At 36.1% G+C, this 16,721-nt stretch overlaps 1 protein-coding gene across 5 annotated transcripts in view; it reads left to right on the top strand.

The window, feature by feature from the left end:
• Positions 1-16,721, top strand: part of PHF14 (PHD finger protein 14) — a 173,718-nt gene that overhangs the window by 120,225 nt on the left and 36,772 nt on the right. The window contains exon 18 of one of the 5 annotated variants that reach the window (XM_032991478.2): positions 12,915-13,196. The exons of the other annotated variants lie outside the window; for them this stretch is intronic. Coding sequence (XP_032847369.1) covers positions 12,915-12,917 — 3 coding nt within the window. The 3' untranslated portion in view covers positions 12,918-13,196. Of the gene's footprint in view, positions 1-12,914; positions 13,197-16,721 lie in introns of those variants that run through there. 5 annotated transcript variants of the gene reach the window in all.

Genomic DNA, 16,721 nt, shown 5'->3' with positions numbered 1-16,721 from the left:
ATAATGAAGTGGTAGGGACTATTGCAGATTGAATAACAATTTTATGAATAATTTTAATTCGTACTCTCTCTGTGTCTTGGATTCTGTTTTGCAAAATGTCGATACTGCTCCCTTATTTTGGACATTTTCCGTAGATTTGGATGAGTTGTTCTCTGGAGCTGCCATTTTCCTGTCCATTGACTATATGAGGGAGCCAAGACAGCTAGTTTAGAGCGAGGGTGGTTATAGTTTAGGTGAGATTCTCCTTGCCTTGACTACACACTGAAGATAATTGAATCAGCATTGCATGGGCAGACTTTATCTGGTCATTTACTAAACATTCGGAACAAAACATTTTCAGTATAGCCAAATTCTTTAACATTTTATGTACACATAAAACCCTATTTGAATATATGAGATTGGCATGTGCTGGTAGTATATATGCATACTTAATCATGTCTTAAATATGTTTTATATATGATATATTTTATCATTCCAATACAATGTGATTTTAAGTAGTTATATTTACACGTCTTTCAAAAAAATAAAACATCCTTCAAGATCTTTTGTATTAATGCAAACTTGTTTCAGTTATATATTCTGACAAAGGGTGACTGCAACTGTAATGAAACTGTGACCCTAATTTAGTCAGCTTACATCAGAGGAACTGTTGCATCAGAGCACCTTCTTTTGAGGACACAACATTCACGTGAATATACTGCCACCATGACAAACAGCATTGCAGCTGAAAAATTATAAAAGAATGCTGCTAATAAATCTGCTTGCCTGATACAAGCAGAACATAATATAGTGGAAAAAAGTTCAAGTTTTATGCAACATTTTTCAGCCAGAATTTAGGAGTATTTCAAAGTGGTTTACAGAATAATAAATTGCATACTGTAGTTCACTGACTGCATTTGTGAAAGTAGAATCTGTCTTTACTTTTAGTTGGTGTGGACATTATGATCGATGTTATTATATGGTCATCAAAAATGATAGAGTTAAATGTTTTTGTGTGTGTTTATTTTAAAGTTGGTTGAGGAGAGTTTAATTATGCTACATAAATCAGATTAGGACTGGTTTCTTCTGTGACATGGAACAAAAAATGGTTTTTATATAGCAACTGGAAAATATGTTGCTATTTTGAAATCACTGTTGTCTTCCTAGGTTTATCAGGAGCAGTCAAACACTGGCACTCGAATGATTTCCTTAAAATTGAACAAGGGGAAATTATCCAAATCTGTTAGATTAAGAACTTCAGTAATGCCAAACCTTGGCACAGAAATTAATTTCACTATCAAGACGGTAAAAAGAAGAAGTGTGAAATTGCAGTGTACAGTAGTTCTTATCAGTTGGCTGAAATATTGCCAACCGTGTTTTAATATTTGCTCTCCAGGTATCATATTTAAAAAAATTAGTTGGCACAGTCTCTGTTATATTCTGGCAAACAGGTATAATACGTCTATGTAATGAATAATTTATACCATAAATGTTCCAAAAATAATCAGCCTTGAAATTAACTTAAGATGGGACTTGATTTATGAATAGCGGATAAGCTCAGCATAAAGTTAGTGGATATTAAATCCCCAAATTAATCCAAATAATCAGATACACTTAGTTGGCAGAAGATTCCCATAGTGTAGGTGGGAAGCTTGGGTTTTAATGAAAAATAAGGTTAAGCACTGTAAACTATTTCTGGAACAGATGCTTATTTTAAATATTTTAATTCTTCTCCACATCAAAATCAATTCTACCAGTTCTAACATGATGGACTTCTAGTGCTTGTACTTATTTTAAGTGCATCTTAATTGTATCAAAAAAGTATAGTAAAAAATGGACAATACAGTACAGCATTGTTTTTCTCATAACATTGTCTGAACGAGTATCTTTTTGACTGGTTAATCAGATGATGGTACATCTCATAACAGCCATAAGTTTAAGGAAATTGGGATACAGGATTCTTTTTCTTAATGAGGTATTTTTGTTCCAAATACAAAATCAGATTTCTCATTTTGAAGGACAACACTGGGATAGATCAAAGAGTATTAATTAAAATGTTTTAAAAATAAAGTCCCAATTAGGAGTGAAAAGTGAAATACATACTTTTTTCTTGCAGTAAACTTTGTCAATAAACAGCAGTTATAATAAACTTGACAGTAGTCTGTTTTCCAAGTGGTATATTTTTAGAAAATTAAGATGTAAACTATGCACAGTAGTTTTAAATTAGTATTTTTGTAAATAAAAAGCCCCATTGTAATGGTACTTGGTCCAAAAATTGTTTGGTTTCCAAGATTAATTTTCTTCTTCCCCATGTTTTTCCTTATCCAAGTGACTGAAGAAATCACTCACTGCTTAACTTCATTCACTCTTTTTCATAAACAACCCAACAACGCAGAATTTTTTCCAAAGCTGAAACTTTGCACACTATTATAACTTCTTTGTCTTAATGGGAGAGCAGTAATATCATTTAATACCTTTCAAAATGCTGAATGTTTTATGACAAAAGCAGAAGGAAAAGATGTTTTGAATACTACTGAAAAGAGTGATTGATTCTGATGTCATTATACACACACATACACGTTATATTACCTTTAAAATTAAGCAAATTATTCTTTCAGGACGCTTTGTGAGTGTCTCACAAATCAAATCGTTACTGAAGTAGTCCTGCTTTTCATAAGTTGTCGTGACAGTTTTGCTTTTGTGACTAAAAATATATTACTGAAGTAAAAACAAACAAGGATGGCTGAAATTAGAAACAAGCTTGGTCATTAATTGTCACTTTGGTTAAAATACACAGCCATGTCTAATTTCCATTGGAACAGTTAAGAGGTACCCGATTAGTAAAGTACTAGACTTTAAAAAATTTAAATCACAAACACAGCGTAGTGATTATACATTTTTAATGCATCTAGTCTGAATATATGCAAGCTAGTATTTAAAAGTCTAAACCTCTGGTTTAGATGTGGTTTAGTTCGGATAGAGTGATTATTACTCACTCTAAGGTACTGGGTAAGGAAGAAAAATCTCTTTGTGGGCAGCTGTTAGAAACGCCAGTGCTATTCTTTACCTTCTTCAGGTTATGCTTCTAGCTAAATACGCTTACAATTAACAGTTTATCTGGCAAATTGCTCTTCTACTGAATTACGATTTACACATCCTAAGCCATGACAAAAGGAATTTACCGCCTATGTTGCCTGCTACTGTAGTGCTGAGTGGCAAGGAATCTCTGCTGGGACCTATCTGCAATTGGGAAAAATCCAAAAAGCAGCTAGCATAGTGTTTGAAGTAAAGCCACTAAAACTGGTTTTATGCTAACGCAGTGTGAGAGAGGACTTTTTCAGCCCTGAGCAGCACCCTGCAACAGGAAGATTTTATACCTCCTCTTTGGTATGCAGCTATGTGTACTCAAAGGATGTAAGAAGGCTGAAAGAGGAGTAATGTCTGGGAAGGACAGGAGGAATGCTTACTACTTAAAGGACTGGAAGCTTTCTCTTTCTTGCTTTTGAAAATCAATTTCTAGATATTTACAATATTAAGCAGCATTGTGACTGTGAATTTTACATATTGAAGATGCAATATTGAAATGTAAAAGACATGGAGATAGTCGTTTTAACCAGATTTTTTTCAGTTCCTTTTTGAGTGAAGTTGCAAAAGGAAGATGTGTGTGAAAGTCACTAAATTGTAGCTGCCAAAGTATCATAGCTTACACCACTGATAGACATTCAGAACTACTTCATCAATTCAGTTGTCTTTCTGCTTCTAGAGTTCCTAAAATAATGAGCCTATTGAGTATTGATAATTAGGTTCTTCATGCTGGCGGTGGAGCCATAAACAAATTTACCAGTAAATGGTAATTGACCATTACTATGTTCTATTAGCAACCCTATTGGAAATTTTGACTGTTATTTACTTAATTAGTAGGACACGTGTTGATTTTGAAAGCGTCTGAAAAAAGTCTGAATAAAAAGCTTGTAAGTGACTTTTTAATTTTTTAACCTTTAAAGCCTTGATTAAATTCTTGGTTTAGATTATATAAGATGCCAGGAGGACAGTATTAAAAACATGTACATTGTGTGTAATGATTTCTAATTTGGAAATTCATGAAGGTTTGAAGAGTCAACAGAACATAGCAAAAGGTGTGTGCTTTGCAGTGACATAAATGAAGGGAATCCTGAGAGATGAAAGTTTTATCTGGAGTCTGACGGCTTCCCATTCCACTCTTAATTTTGAAAAGTAGTGTTCTGTTGCTACCAAATTCCTGAGATAAATTTCTTTACCTGGAAATATATTTCTTGCCTTATGTTTAATATAGAACTGAAAGGTATGTAATTAAAGGAGAAATATATTTCTTAATTCTACACTAGTCCAACTTTATTACCCTGCAAATTATTTTAACACATCACCTGTAATCATATTCTATATGATGGGTGAAGAATTAAGATCTTTAATTGTTAGTCTCTGGATAGGATCTGAACACATTATCAGAGGTGCCTAATTACCTGCTCAAGTTTACTCTCCAGGTTGATTTTACTTTAAAACCCTTCAAAGAAATGCAACCATATATGTCACTTCAAGTAATGTGTCGGTCATCAGTATAAATTATGAATACTGCCTGGGCAAAATCTAATCATACTGAACCAGGAGAGGGAAAGGAGAGGGGGGAAGAAACCAAAAAAGTGCCTTTCTATGAAGTGCTAAGCAAGTAATGAATTATAGCAGAGTCAAGATTTGCTTTTCGTCTTAGTATTAGATAGTGGTAGTGAGGTTTAGTCGCCATTCTCAGAGATTCTCTTAGTGCCAGCCACATTTAATCACATTTTGCAGAAGACAGCTGGGCATTGCCGATTTGTGCTGTGTCAGCCACTTTCTCTGCAAAGGAGCGTCTCATCTCTTGAATTTTAGCATTCTGTAGCAGAAAAGTTCCCTCTTCTTAAAATTGACTCAGCAAATAGCTTGTGTGGGAATATAACTGTGAGTGCATTACAATCAGCTCTACCAAGGAAAAGCACAAATATTAGGTGGAATTTTAAGATGGCTTTTGAAAAGATTTTTATAAGACCTTTAAAATGTATAGTGCATTGTTAAATTCTGGTAGCGATTAAATTTATCTTAGATTTTTTAGTAAATGTGGCTTTGGAAATGGTTGAAAATTAGTATCTGGTTCAGTGGTTTGAAACACCTTTGGGCGTGTTTGAAAATTCTTAAATGTGTTTCAGCTGCGTCAGACTACCCAAAGATTTCATATATAGAGAGCCTTCAAATGTGCAGATATCAAGATTTCTTTTAGCTACTAATTCCATGAAGACTGAAGGGCAGATGGTGTCCTTTTAGATGTGGTATAAATATCCAAAGAAAAGAAGTGTCAAAAAGGAAATAGCAAGATAACTGAGTATTTATGGAAGATGCACACAAGTGTACTTAGAGTGAGTTAATCACATCACATATTTATTTTTGTAAAAAGAATGTCGTCAGTACATTGATACAGTCACTGACATAATGAATATTAAATGTGTAACCCATCCCATGCAATAAATGAGAATACATATAAGGTACTAATATTTGCAAGTATATTGTGTATTAAATTAATATGCAGTTTGCCCTACCATTTTCTTGTAGTACCTAATATCTACACTGCTTGTTATAGGTCAAAATTATTGCAGAAGGCAGAGGAACTTCAGAACAAAATGATATTCTAAATACCTTTTTTTTTAACTGCTCATGGTAAGGAACTTCTGAAGGTTTTTTTAAGATGTATGTATTCATATAAGTATACCTTCAAGAATCTTACAGTTAAAAGGCAGCTATGAGAAAATACAGAAAGTTTGAGATTTGGGAAGTATGATTTATTAATCTGTTATTAATTCTGTCCCTGGAATGACTTACAGACCTGTTGTTGTTTATGTGCTTTCTGGGTGCAGCATAGAGAGAGACTGAAAAGCTCCTTAATAAAAAATAGTAAAATATTCAGAGACAAATATTCAAAGACAATTTGTAACCTTTCTCAGGTACCCTGTTTAATATACAATGAATCATTTTACCCAGAAACTCATTCTTCCATTCAAAACAACCTGTTTCAGCTAAAGAATAGTAAGATGGCTTAAACAATCCTTTGGGAAATGTGAATTTGAACCTTGTAAAGAGGAGGAAGAGGGAAGTGAACCAGGATCTTCCCTATAATGGCTGAATGTGTTCATCAGTTAATTTAGGGCAACAATGAAGCCATCGTCTAAAAGTAAGGCATTGAGTCTGTCTGTATCTCTTTTTTTTTTTTTTTTTTTTTTTTTTTTAATTTGAAAAAAGGAGGCGGGGGGAGTTATTAGACCACAAAGAACTTTCAGTGTAGTGAATCTCAGGAGGAAGGGAACTGTTGATAATCCAGAGTAAGACTACTGAATTCTGAATAAAGCTGGTATTTAAAATACCCTGTTATTTTGAACATTTGTTATTGATAAACTAGATTCCAATATGCTCGTTTTCATGGATCTTAATCAGAGGTATTTTAAGTGTATATTTATTTTAGCATAACTAATATTTATTTTAGTTAAGATCGGGAATGCATTTTTGAAAGGAGTCACCCAGTTGCCACCAATTGCTATGCTGTGTTTGACATTATGGAGTAGTCTCAAGAGCGTGTAAACTGTATTCCTGTCCAGGCACACTAAAGCTAAGGATGTATGCTGACTGCTAATGGGCAGGCCATCTCTGTGACCAAACTAGTCGTATCTTTGAAACAAGTATAGCACATCTGGCTGATCCTCAACACTGACTGCTTTGCTCTACGAAACTCTTCCTGTCACGCCACAATAGTTACTGCTATGAATTGACTGTTGAAACCACTTTTATGTTTGCTGTATGAAGGGTATATTTGTAGTTTAGTTTCATTGACTACAAAAGTTATTTAATTTCTATTTTGATAAGAGAAATGGTGGAATTCATATGTTGGTAGTCTCAAGGTTGAAAGCCTAAAAATTAATACACTGATATATGCTGTTAGGGTATTAAATTTTATCATTTTCATCTTTCTATAAGCACTGTATATGTATGCTTTGAACTGAAAGAATCTGGTCTACAATGCTGTTGATCAACAATATTTAAAAGTAAGGGACCTGCTGTGTGTTTTCTAATACAAGATAAACATAAAAAGGAATTTTGTCTGGTAGATGCAATCTTTAGGAAAAAAAAAAAAAACACAGTGAAAAAATTCATGCCTCCTAAAACAAAGCAGTAAAGTTGACATTTTGGGTGAACTTAGCCTCATCATTCCATATATCATTTTCAGCGTTCTTAATTAGGAAACAATGAGGAATTTCCAGCCCTCTTCAAGAATGCTTTAAAACAGCAGCACTAGTTGTGACCTTTCAGTTCCTGTGGACTCAGCAAAAGATGGCTGAATAATGTCACATCTTAAACTGTGTCAACTGGGCTGTTCATTTTCTTTTTAGTAAACAGCCCATTGTCAATTTAGCTCAGTTTGAAAGAATAAAATATCCTTATGTTTTAGCTGGCTATATTAAGAGTATGTACCTCTATTTAGTAGTATAAAGTTTTATGGAAATTTTCTTTAATTAGTCTAGTGACTAGTGTGAACTATTAAGTCAGGGTCACCCACAAAATACTGTTCCTAACATTTGTTTGAAATTTCATAGAGGATATCCAAGAGATTTTATAACTTGGCACGTTCAGATGTTAGAGAGGTCTGAAAAGGAGGCTATAAGAAACATTTTTATAGAAAACTTTTCTATAGATAGATGCATTGTTTTAAAATATTTTTACAGCCTTGAATTATATTTTTCTACTTTATCAGTTGAAAATAAATGGTGGTACTTTTTAAGAAGAGAGAAAGGGAAAGGGAGAGAGAGAAAAGCAGCATGGGAAAAAATGATGGGACTGCAAGAAGCACCCTTGGCATAGAAGGGGAAATGTGAGCACATCCACACACATTTGTAAGATTGAGAAAATTCCATTTGGAGAAACACACAAAAACCCTTATGGGGAGAATTAAGAAATAGGACTGTGTCAAAGTGGAAAGATGTGAAGGGCACACAGAGAGTCTTCCTTCAGAGCAGGGTAGAGCGTTTATAGAAAACACCTCAAGAACAGGCAGGTAAGTGGGTGCTATATATCATAGCATCACAGAATAACGGGTTGGAAGACACCTCGACAATCATCTTGTCCAAACATTCTTGTCAAAAGCACAGTCTAGACAAGGCGGCCCAGCGCCCTGTCCACCTGAATCTTAAAAGTGTCCAGTGTTGGGGAATCCACCACTTCCCTGGGGAGATTATTCCAGTGCCTGATTGTTCTCATGGTGAAAAATTTTCCTATGTCTGATTGGAATCCCCCCCAGGAGTAACTTGCACACATTACGTCTTTTCCGTGTAACTCCTTGTGAAAAGGGAGTCTCCATCTTCTTTGTAGCCACCTTTTAGATACTGGAACATGGTGATGAGGTTTCCCCTCAGTCTTCTCTTCTCAAGGCTGAGCAAACCCGGTTCTCTCAGCCTTTCCTCATATAGAAAGTTTAGGGAGCTATAAAACTTGCGTAATAAACTTAGACTACAAAGAAAATATATACTGTGCAATCCCTTTCTTTATTTCATCTTGTTACTGGAAAAAAATTCTGGAAGTGGATAGATAAAAAACAGTCTTGATTTAATAAGTAGCCTTTGACAATTTTGTGATGCTTTTGGTGATCACACATTTTAATATCACTCTGTTTTGCATTATGTTGGGAAAATCTGGACTTCAAAGAGTTGAAAAGCAAGAATCAGTGCTGATGAAGCTGTAAGGAGCTAAATACGTATTCCTTAAAGGACTTCTTAAAGGGGGAAAAAAAAAAAAAAAACAACCGTATGAATGTGCTGACCCTGTCTTGAGAATTAAGTTAGATGGTACAATTTAAAGCTTTGTTCCAACATCTGACAGACACACTCTGCATGCTGATGCATAATATCTGAAGATCATGTGCTTGAAAGAAAGCCTTTTCTGAGCTACATTCTATTTTTGTTAGAATAAAGCAGCTGCTTTTGGAGCACAGATCTTCTCAAGTGCTCAGTCTTCTAGTTCAAGTTAAGTATTAGCCAAGTATTGTGAGCAAATATTGTGTATGCTTTCTCCCAAGCTGCTGAAGTGGAGTAAAACAAAATACTTCAACCATAAATTGTGCAAATATGCAGCTTGACCCTGAGAGATGGAAGTAAGTTTGCTGTTGTACCTTACTCCCAAGTTGTCACTGCCTCAGCAATCCAAGAGCATGGATGTTCTGGGGCAATTTAACCATGACTTGATAAGTAATACAGGTGGAATAAAGCTATCTTTTAGAGATACTATATGGATGGATTGCTGTGGTCTGCCCCGGATCATTTCTAAAGGAAAAAAAAAGCATTGCGTAAACAAACAGACAACTGCAAACCTAAATGTAGCCTTACTAAGGGAGCAATTGTAGCTGCAGCACTGCCTTCCACAAGTAGTGGCTGGTGGCTTTGTACATTTGTTGTTTAGAAAGTCTTGTTTTAAATTTAGGGGTAAGGTGCCCGTACCATTCTGTACTTACATTGAAGTCAACAATTGTAGTTATATGAAACATACATACAGCTACACAGTCAGAGCCACAATTACTGTGGCCATAGATGCTTGTGATGTGTTTGAGAATTTGTTTTGCGACTTCTGATTGCTTTTTATATTTTTAGATGGGGGGCGGGGGGGAAGGATCAGGTCGATCAGAGCTGTACAACACAGACACAGGGAAGATGAAATATCCTGATCCATCAGTAATAAGTTATGTGTGTGTTGTCTTAAAGAGCTTTCTAGGCTCTAGTATATACTTGTAACCTAATTCATAACAAATATAAATAGCAGAACAAAATATAGGAAGAAAGCAATGTGGGCAAAACAAGGAAAGAGTATTCAGTTACTCTTACATGCAGTGATAATGGTACAGTACAGCAGTCTTCCCAGTATGTTAATATACTGCATATAAAATGTGCACCAGATAATTACCAAATTATGCAAGACAGGCGATTTAGCACAAAAAATATAGATACTGGCATTTTCTCTTTATTGAAGAAATTCTAAAATTTTCTGGTGATGAAGTTCATGTTCATACAGACATTTTTGCCACTAGTTTGAGACATACTGTGGTAAGTGGATTTATTCCATAATAATGACAGGAAGGTTGTATTCCTTTGCATTATACATATGAAATTAGTGTGGTGAATCTGTATTTTGAAGTTTAATTCCAGTTTTTGTATTCTATTGTGGTTTTATTAATTACAGTGTTTTAAGAGTTGATTTTTGAATATTGGAATTCTGGGGTCAGAAAAAGCAGCTATTGAAAGGGGGTAGCTAAAAGAACAGCTTTTGAATGTTGGGAAATAATTAATGATGAGAAAGTAAAAGGGAAATACAAGAATCTAGGAGAGTTTGATTTGAAAAGTGGAGAATTCGGTCCAGAGAGGTAGAATTAGTACACTGAGTAACGGAAATGTAGAAAATATGTGAGTTAGAAAGGGGAAACTAATTTAGGTTCCAGAGGTCAGTGAATGATAATACCTTCAAATGGTAAAATGTTCTCCTGTTTGCTGTTTCTATTTGCATGTGATAAAGTTGGAAGAATAAATATGAAAAATTTTGAGAGTGCTCTTTCTAGCTTTAAATATGTGTCATTTTTTTTTTTTTTTCCACTTAAAGAAGGCATCTGGAGAAAATGCATGACCCTCTTTCCTTTCATAGTTTGTTCAAGCACTTCTAGTAAAATATTAGCAATGCTAGCATCCTTTATTTTAAAACAACTGTAAAGGTGGGAATTCACCCTTTGACACTTGGAAATGTAGGTAGATTTCAAAGATGCAAGCTTGCTTTGTCAGTGCTGTAGTTTATTGAAACAGGGATAATAAATTGAAACAGATGGGTATTTACTGGAAACTTCTTGTAACTATTAGTTCCTTCATATTGCACAGTGTATTTGAAGAAAAAAAAATAGTGCAAGGCTAAAGAATGTATTTGGAAAACAGAGAATTATAAAAGGATTTTCTTTTGTTTCTGTCTTTAAAAGAAATCAGAGGTCTTAGAGCTAGGTTATTGTTTATTACCTGAACCAAGGTAGATTCAGAGTCAGCTGACAATGAGACCCGGTTGTGTTAACAGTGTATAAACATGGAAGTCATCATCCCCTTCTCAAGAGAGAGAAAAAATAGCCAAGGACAGAACAACGACATTATCTCTGTGGCTGGCAGCGCAAGAGGTTAGGACACGTACATTAAAGGTTGCATTTGTAATTTCCTATCTTTGGAGAGGGCACAGGAAGAGAGGAGATTGTCACTCTCCTCACGCTGATTTTATTTAACATCCGATAAAGGCAGAATAAAAAGTGGAAGGGAAATTTTACAGTTCTGGAAGATGACTTAAAAGTTTAAAGACCATGTTCTTACCTCATTAACTAACTCAGGTTAAAATCCGAGGAATGGTAGAATGATTGATCTCATGTGTAAGTAGATTGACATAAATTCTACATTTCTCCTGGGGATTTACTTTGGCCACCTGTGAAATGTGGAGAACTACAGATATCTCGTCTTCACTGGATTTTACCAAATTTTGAGTAAGATGTTGTGAATACTTTCAAAGTATGTCCCTGGGGCATAAGAGAGAATAAGGACAGGTAGGAGTGGTCAGTTCCCTGATGGAGGGATGCTCTGTGGTCTGGGCTAAATAGGCACCTTCAGTCTGACCCAGGAATGCTTTTCCTGTGCAGCACTGAAAATGATACTCTGTGAGGCTACAAGCAATTTAGCACTTCAACAGAAATGTGCTAATTTCTTCCCACAGTCCTTCAGCTTTAAGAAGCTGGCTTCATGTTTCAGAAATGTTTTTTGTTTGTTTGTTTGTTTGGGGTTTTTTTCCCTTTTATAAGTCTAAAAGGGGACAAATATTTCTACTTTGCTACTGTTAAAAGTCTTTGTTAGTAACTTTGGCTTCCAATTCATTACTGCAGTCATGTTTTCGGAGCCTGGTGTGCGAGATAAACCCTTTGCAAATGAAGACAGCATCCATTTTCTTTCTACCTCAGGCCACACAGAATTGATTGGGGTAATAAAATGACAGTACCATGTAATATACTGACGGCTCTTTAATTTGAAAACTAGTTGCAGGCTGATTCAAAACTTGTTTAAAGCTAATTTATGACTTCTGTAATTTTCAACTGGACCAAGGTAAAAGATGATACATGAAAACTAATGCAGAGTTAACATAATATATTCAAACCTGTCATCTTGAAATCATCTATAAAGGGTTTGTGGGTTTATGTGTTGATTTGTTTTGATTTTTTATTTTAGTTTTGTTTTGAAGTAGCAATGGCAGAAAAAATAGTGGATGCTTGGCTGGTGTAAATACCATTTTAAGACACTGTTTTTTCCATCATCTTGTTTCAAATACAATTTCTTATATTTTCTAGTGAAGTATTTTATGCATAGTTTTTCATATACATCAGTTCTCAATTCTCTTCAAAATCAGAAGCTGTGTAGAGTTTCTCTTTCATTTAAGTCAACATCTGTGCTGATGGTAACATGGGCTGATAAACAAAGTATTTTATTACCATAATGTTCACTGTGAACTCCCTATGAATATACATGTCTGTATATACATATCTGTATCATATTTACATATACAATACTTACCTGTACCTGTGTACTAATCTTGTATTTAATAGTCTGTTTTTTAAAAAATAAAAAGTAAAAATAGTCAAATCCTCAAATTAAGCCACAACATCAGCATAGCATAAAATGTAAATATTTTCCTCTGAAATCTATCACTTTTGTGTAGTTCACAGATGAAATCCACACCTGTTCTGTATGCACTATTGATTTTTCAGCATACTGTATTGGTTATACTTCTGCACAGAAAAGGATAAAACTAAAGCACACTGTTTGCTTTTATTGCAGTAGATGCAAATACCAAATACGCCAAGTGGGATGAAGGGGAGAAAAGAACTGAATGCTTTGAGGGAGGTGCTACAGTTGGATGCAGCTTTGATTTCTCACCTCTTACCAGTCATTGTCACCTTTGATCTCTGCTGACCTGAATTTAAAAAATATTTAAAAATGCTGAAGTTCCAAGACTCAGAATTTAACCAGCTACACTGTGTGTCTGCTGTCAAGAATGTTCTAACTGGTGCCAACACTAGCAAGCAAGTTCCATCCCAGGACTAGAATATCTGATTTGTTATGTATTTGTGTCAACATGTAATTCAAATGCTGTTTTTTTTTCCCAGAACTTTGATTGATCCAAGCCACTGCTGCTGTGGTATCTTAAACTGCATGAACATTTAGGGCATATGAAAAGAGACATAGTTCAAAGCAGGGCTGTCTTTTTTGCATAAACATAGTAGCATGTCTATACATTTCATGTTTCCTCTTGAAGGTTTCATAAGTCCAGGAAGGATCATGTTCTGAGGAGCTTTGATCAAAATCAATATTTTGCAGGAAAAATGTGATTACTTCAGAATTTATTGGTTTGTGATGCATTTATATTTTGATAAAGATTTTCTGTATTTTCAGGAAACTGGAAGTACCACTTAATAGTGGTTTTCTCACATAATTAATTAATTAATATAATTATATATTGTGATTAATTAGAAAGCTATGTCTTGTTCTGTCCAACTTGAAAGTGCATATATGTGAGCTTTCATATGTAGGTTGGAAAATATAATAATATTTTAATTAAATGGGAAGGGCTTAAGCACTAGAAAAGATGTATACCAAATTACTTACTGTGTAGGTCCATGAACAGTCATGTCCATCACTGCCACAGTCAAGGCTCACAGATCAATGAGAAGTGCCATTGACATGATTTTCATCATACAAGCCCTTGAAAAAAGAAAGAAGTGACTTTTCGCAAAGTCACGTCAGTATATTAAGATTTATATAATGATTAGGAAGGACAAGAATCTAGTTTTAATTATTTTTTAAATAAATTTTTCATTTTAACACTTCAATAAACATGTTGCTTCAGGTCAGAAACATAGATTTTTTTGCTTTTCTTTACAAAAGTAAACAATGCTAATACTTTGTCGTGTTGTTTTATTTGCTGAGTACAAGTCAAGGTACCAGGATTTGTTACCAGAACTGTTGCTCATTTGGCTACGTACTTATAACACACTGAGAATCTTTATGAAAGTTCTCACTTGCACCTTGCAGCATTTTTATCATTGTACCTTCCATGAAAGGATTGCATTCTGCCTACTGAATGTGTTTATTTCTGAAAGCTTTACTTCACATGCTTCAATCTAGTACAGGGTGACATATATTGCCTTTCTTGTATATGTTCAGGCTTTATACAGTTTTCCTAAGAAGTAACAGCAATGTGAAAAGAAATAATAAAACTAGTGTAAACTGGAAAGGGAGATGCCTTTTCTTGGATTTGTTTCTGACTAAAGTGAATTTGATTTCCATCAATCTCCTTAAAAATGCAAGTATTATATTAGCTAGCTGGGTTTTAAGAAAACTGTTGAGAAGGATGGCCAGGCTGCTTGGAAAGAAGATATTCAAGACTTGATGGGAGAAGAGAATCCATGACATGCTGGTGCTGCTGAGGCAAGAGGAATGGAACAGGAATATATATTTACCAAACTGCAGTTGCTCAGACCATTTTTGAAAACTATTGTTTATTACTTTCAAAAATCAAAAGTAACAAAAAAATGTTGCTACCATTATCTCACCACAGGTAATAGCAGCATAATGAAAGTTTGTTCAGACACAAAAGACAGGCAGAATTCAAGGAGAGAAATCACTGAAGCAAAGAATTCAGAAAATACATAATTTTCTTCCAGCAGATGTGCTTGTTACTTTTGTTTTTGTAAGTAGTGCAGAAGCACTTCTGGAAACATATTGAGCTGATAAATTGCATGGCGATGATTTAATGTTCCAGTTCTCAAGGAGAAAACAAAACAGTACTGTTCAGTACTCAGTCAGTTCATGTCTAATTGGGTCAACAAGAAGAGATAATATCATCATAGTTTAGTGAGAACCAAACTAAGGTGGCCTTTGAGGGAGAGGATGTCTGCCTGTGCAAGTCTAGATCTGCTAGGGAAAACAGCGAGCTATCAGAATGAACATGATGCAAAGTTTATTTTGATGGCATATAGAGCATGTGGCTTTCATACAGTGGTAGAGGAAATTCAGACTTTTATTATCAGAATGCTAGAGATGTTTCTCCTTGTAGTTCACTGGGTTTAGCTGTGGTATTGATACTCTTATGAGGAACTGAGCTGAAAAACAGTGGTTTATTATTCCTGTGATGGAATTATTTGGGATGGTAGCTTTACCAAGGTATCTTGTTTTTCCTTTTGATCCACAGAACCAGTGCTTTTGCCCATAAAGCAGTTCAGTGAAATAGCAGTTGGACTTCATTGTTAACATTTTAATCAATAGTATTCTTTAGCCATCGCTGAAAGATGTTTTTTCCTAAAATATCTTCCTCATACCAAACCTTAAACTTAAGGTGGTAAGGCACAGAATGGGCCAGAATATCCTTTTTCTACATCACAGAGGTGGTGCAATGAGAAAGGCATAAAAAGCTTTATTTGAAATATTTAAGCTCTTTGTTGTGGTTTAGGTCTGATTGGCAGCCAACCACAATGCAGCACCTCTCTCTCCCTTCCCCTCCAGCAATGAGAAGGGACAGAGAGCCAGGCTTGGGGTTCAAGATAGGACTGGGATGGGGAAAAATCCCCCTTTTATGATCAGGAGCAAAGGCAGACTCGTTAGGGGAAGAAAAAAAGAACTTACATTTATTACAGACACTAACAACACATAACAGAGTAGGACAGTGAGAAGCATTGCCACATCTTGAGAACACCTTCCCCCCACCCCTCCCTTCTTCCCGGGCTCAGCTCTGCTCCCGATATCTCTACCTCCTCCCCCAGTGGCGCAGGGGCAGGGAATGGGGGGTGCAGTCAGTGCTGCCTCTTCTTCCATCTTCAGTGAGGGAAGCTTCCAGAACTTGTTCCTCCTGCTCCATCATGGTCCCCCTCTCACAGGAGACAGTCCTCCACAAACTTTCTCTGACATGAATTCCTCCCATGGGCTGCAGCGTTCCCCACACTGCTCCATCATGGGTCACTAACTTTCTCTGACCGGATTCCCTCCCACGGCTGCAGCCCTTCCCGAGCTGCTCCGGCATGGGACACCCCAGCATGCTGCAATCCTCCCAGCACTGAATTACAGCAGCGGGGCTACCTTTTCCCATGAGACCCCGGCCTTCTTCAGGCACAAAACCTTGATCAGCTGAGCAGGAGCAACCAGCCATAAATCAATGTCTGCTCCTCCGTAGATCTTCATGGGTGGCAGGGGGGGCCGCCCTGCCGTCTCACCACAGGATACAGGGGGGTCTCTGCTCCGGCACACCTCCCCCCTCCTTTCTTCCTCCGTTCCCCCACTGACCTTGGTGTTCATGCAGATGCAGCAACTCCTCCTCACAAGTCCTACTGCCCGTCACCACGTCCCTTCTTAAATACATTATCGCAGAGGCGCAGCTGATTGGCTCAATTTCCCAAACAGAAGTGGAGCTGACGTGGAGCTGGGGGAGCTTCGAGAAGCTTCTCACAGGGGGCTGCCCCGATAGCCCCCTCCCCTGCCACCAAAAAACTCCACCACTCACTCAACCCAGGACACTCTTTTAAAGGGATTGACCTGAAAAGGTGTATGAAATAGAGATACTAGAGCATTCCCCCTTCAGGCCAAAAGAGATTT

This window comes from Tyto alba, unplaced genomic scaffold, assembly GCF_018691265.1.
Source record: "Tyto alba isolate M040663 unplaced genomic scaffold, T.alba_DEE_v4.0 Super-Scaffold_38, whole genome shotgun sequence".
In the NCBI taxonomy this organism is placed as follows: domain Eukaryota; kingdom Metazoa; phylum Chordata; class Aves; order Strigiformes; family Tytonidae; genus Tyto; species Tyto alba.
This window is presented reverse-complemented; position numbering and strand designations above follow the sequence as displayed.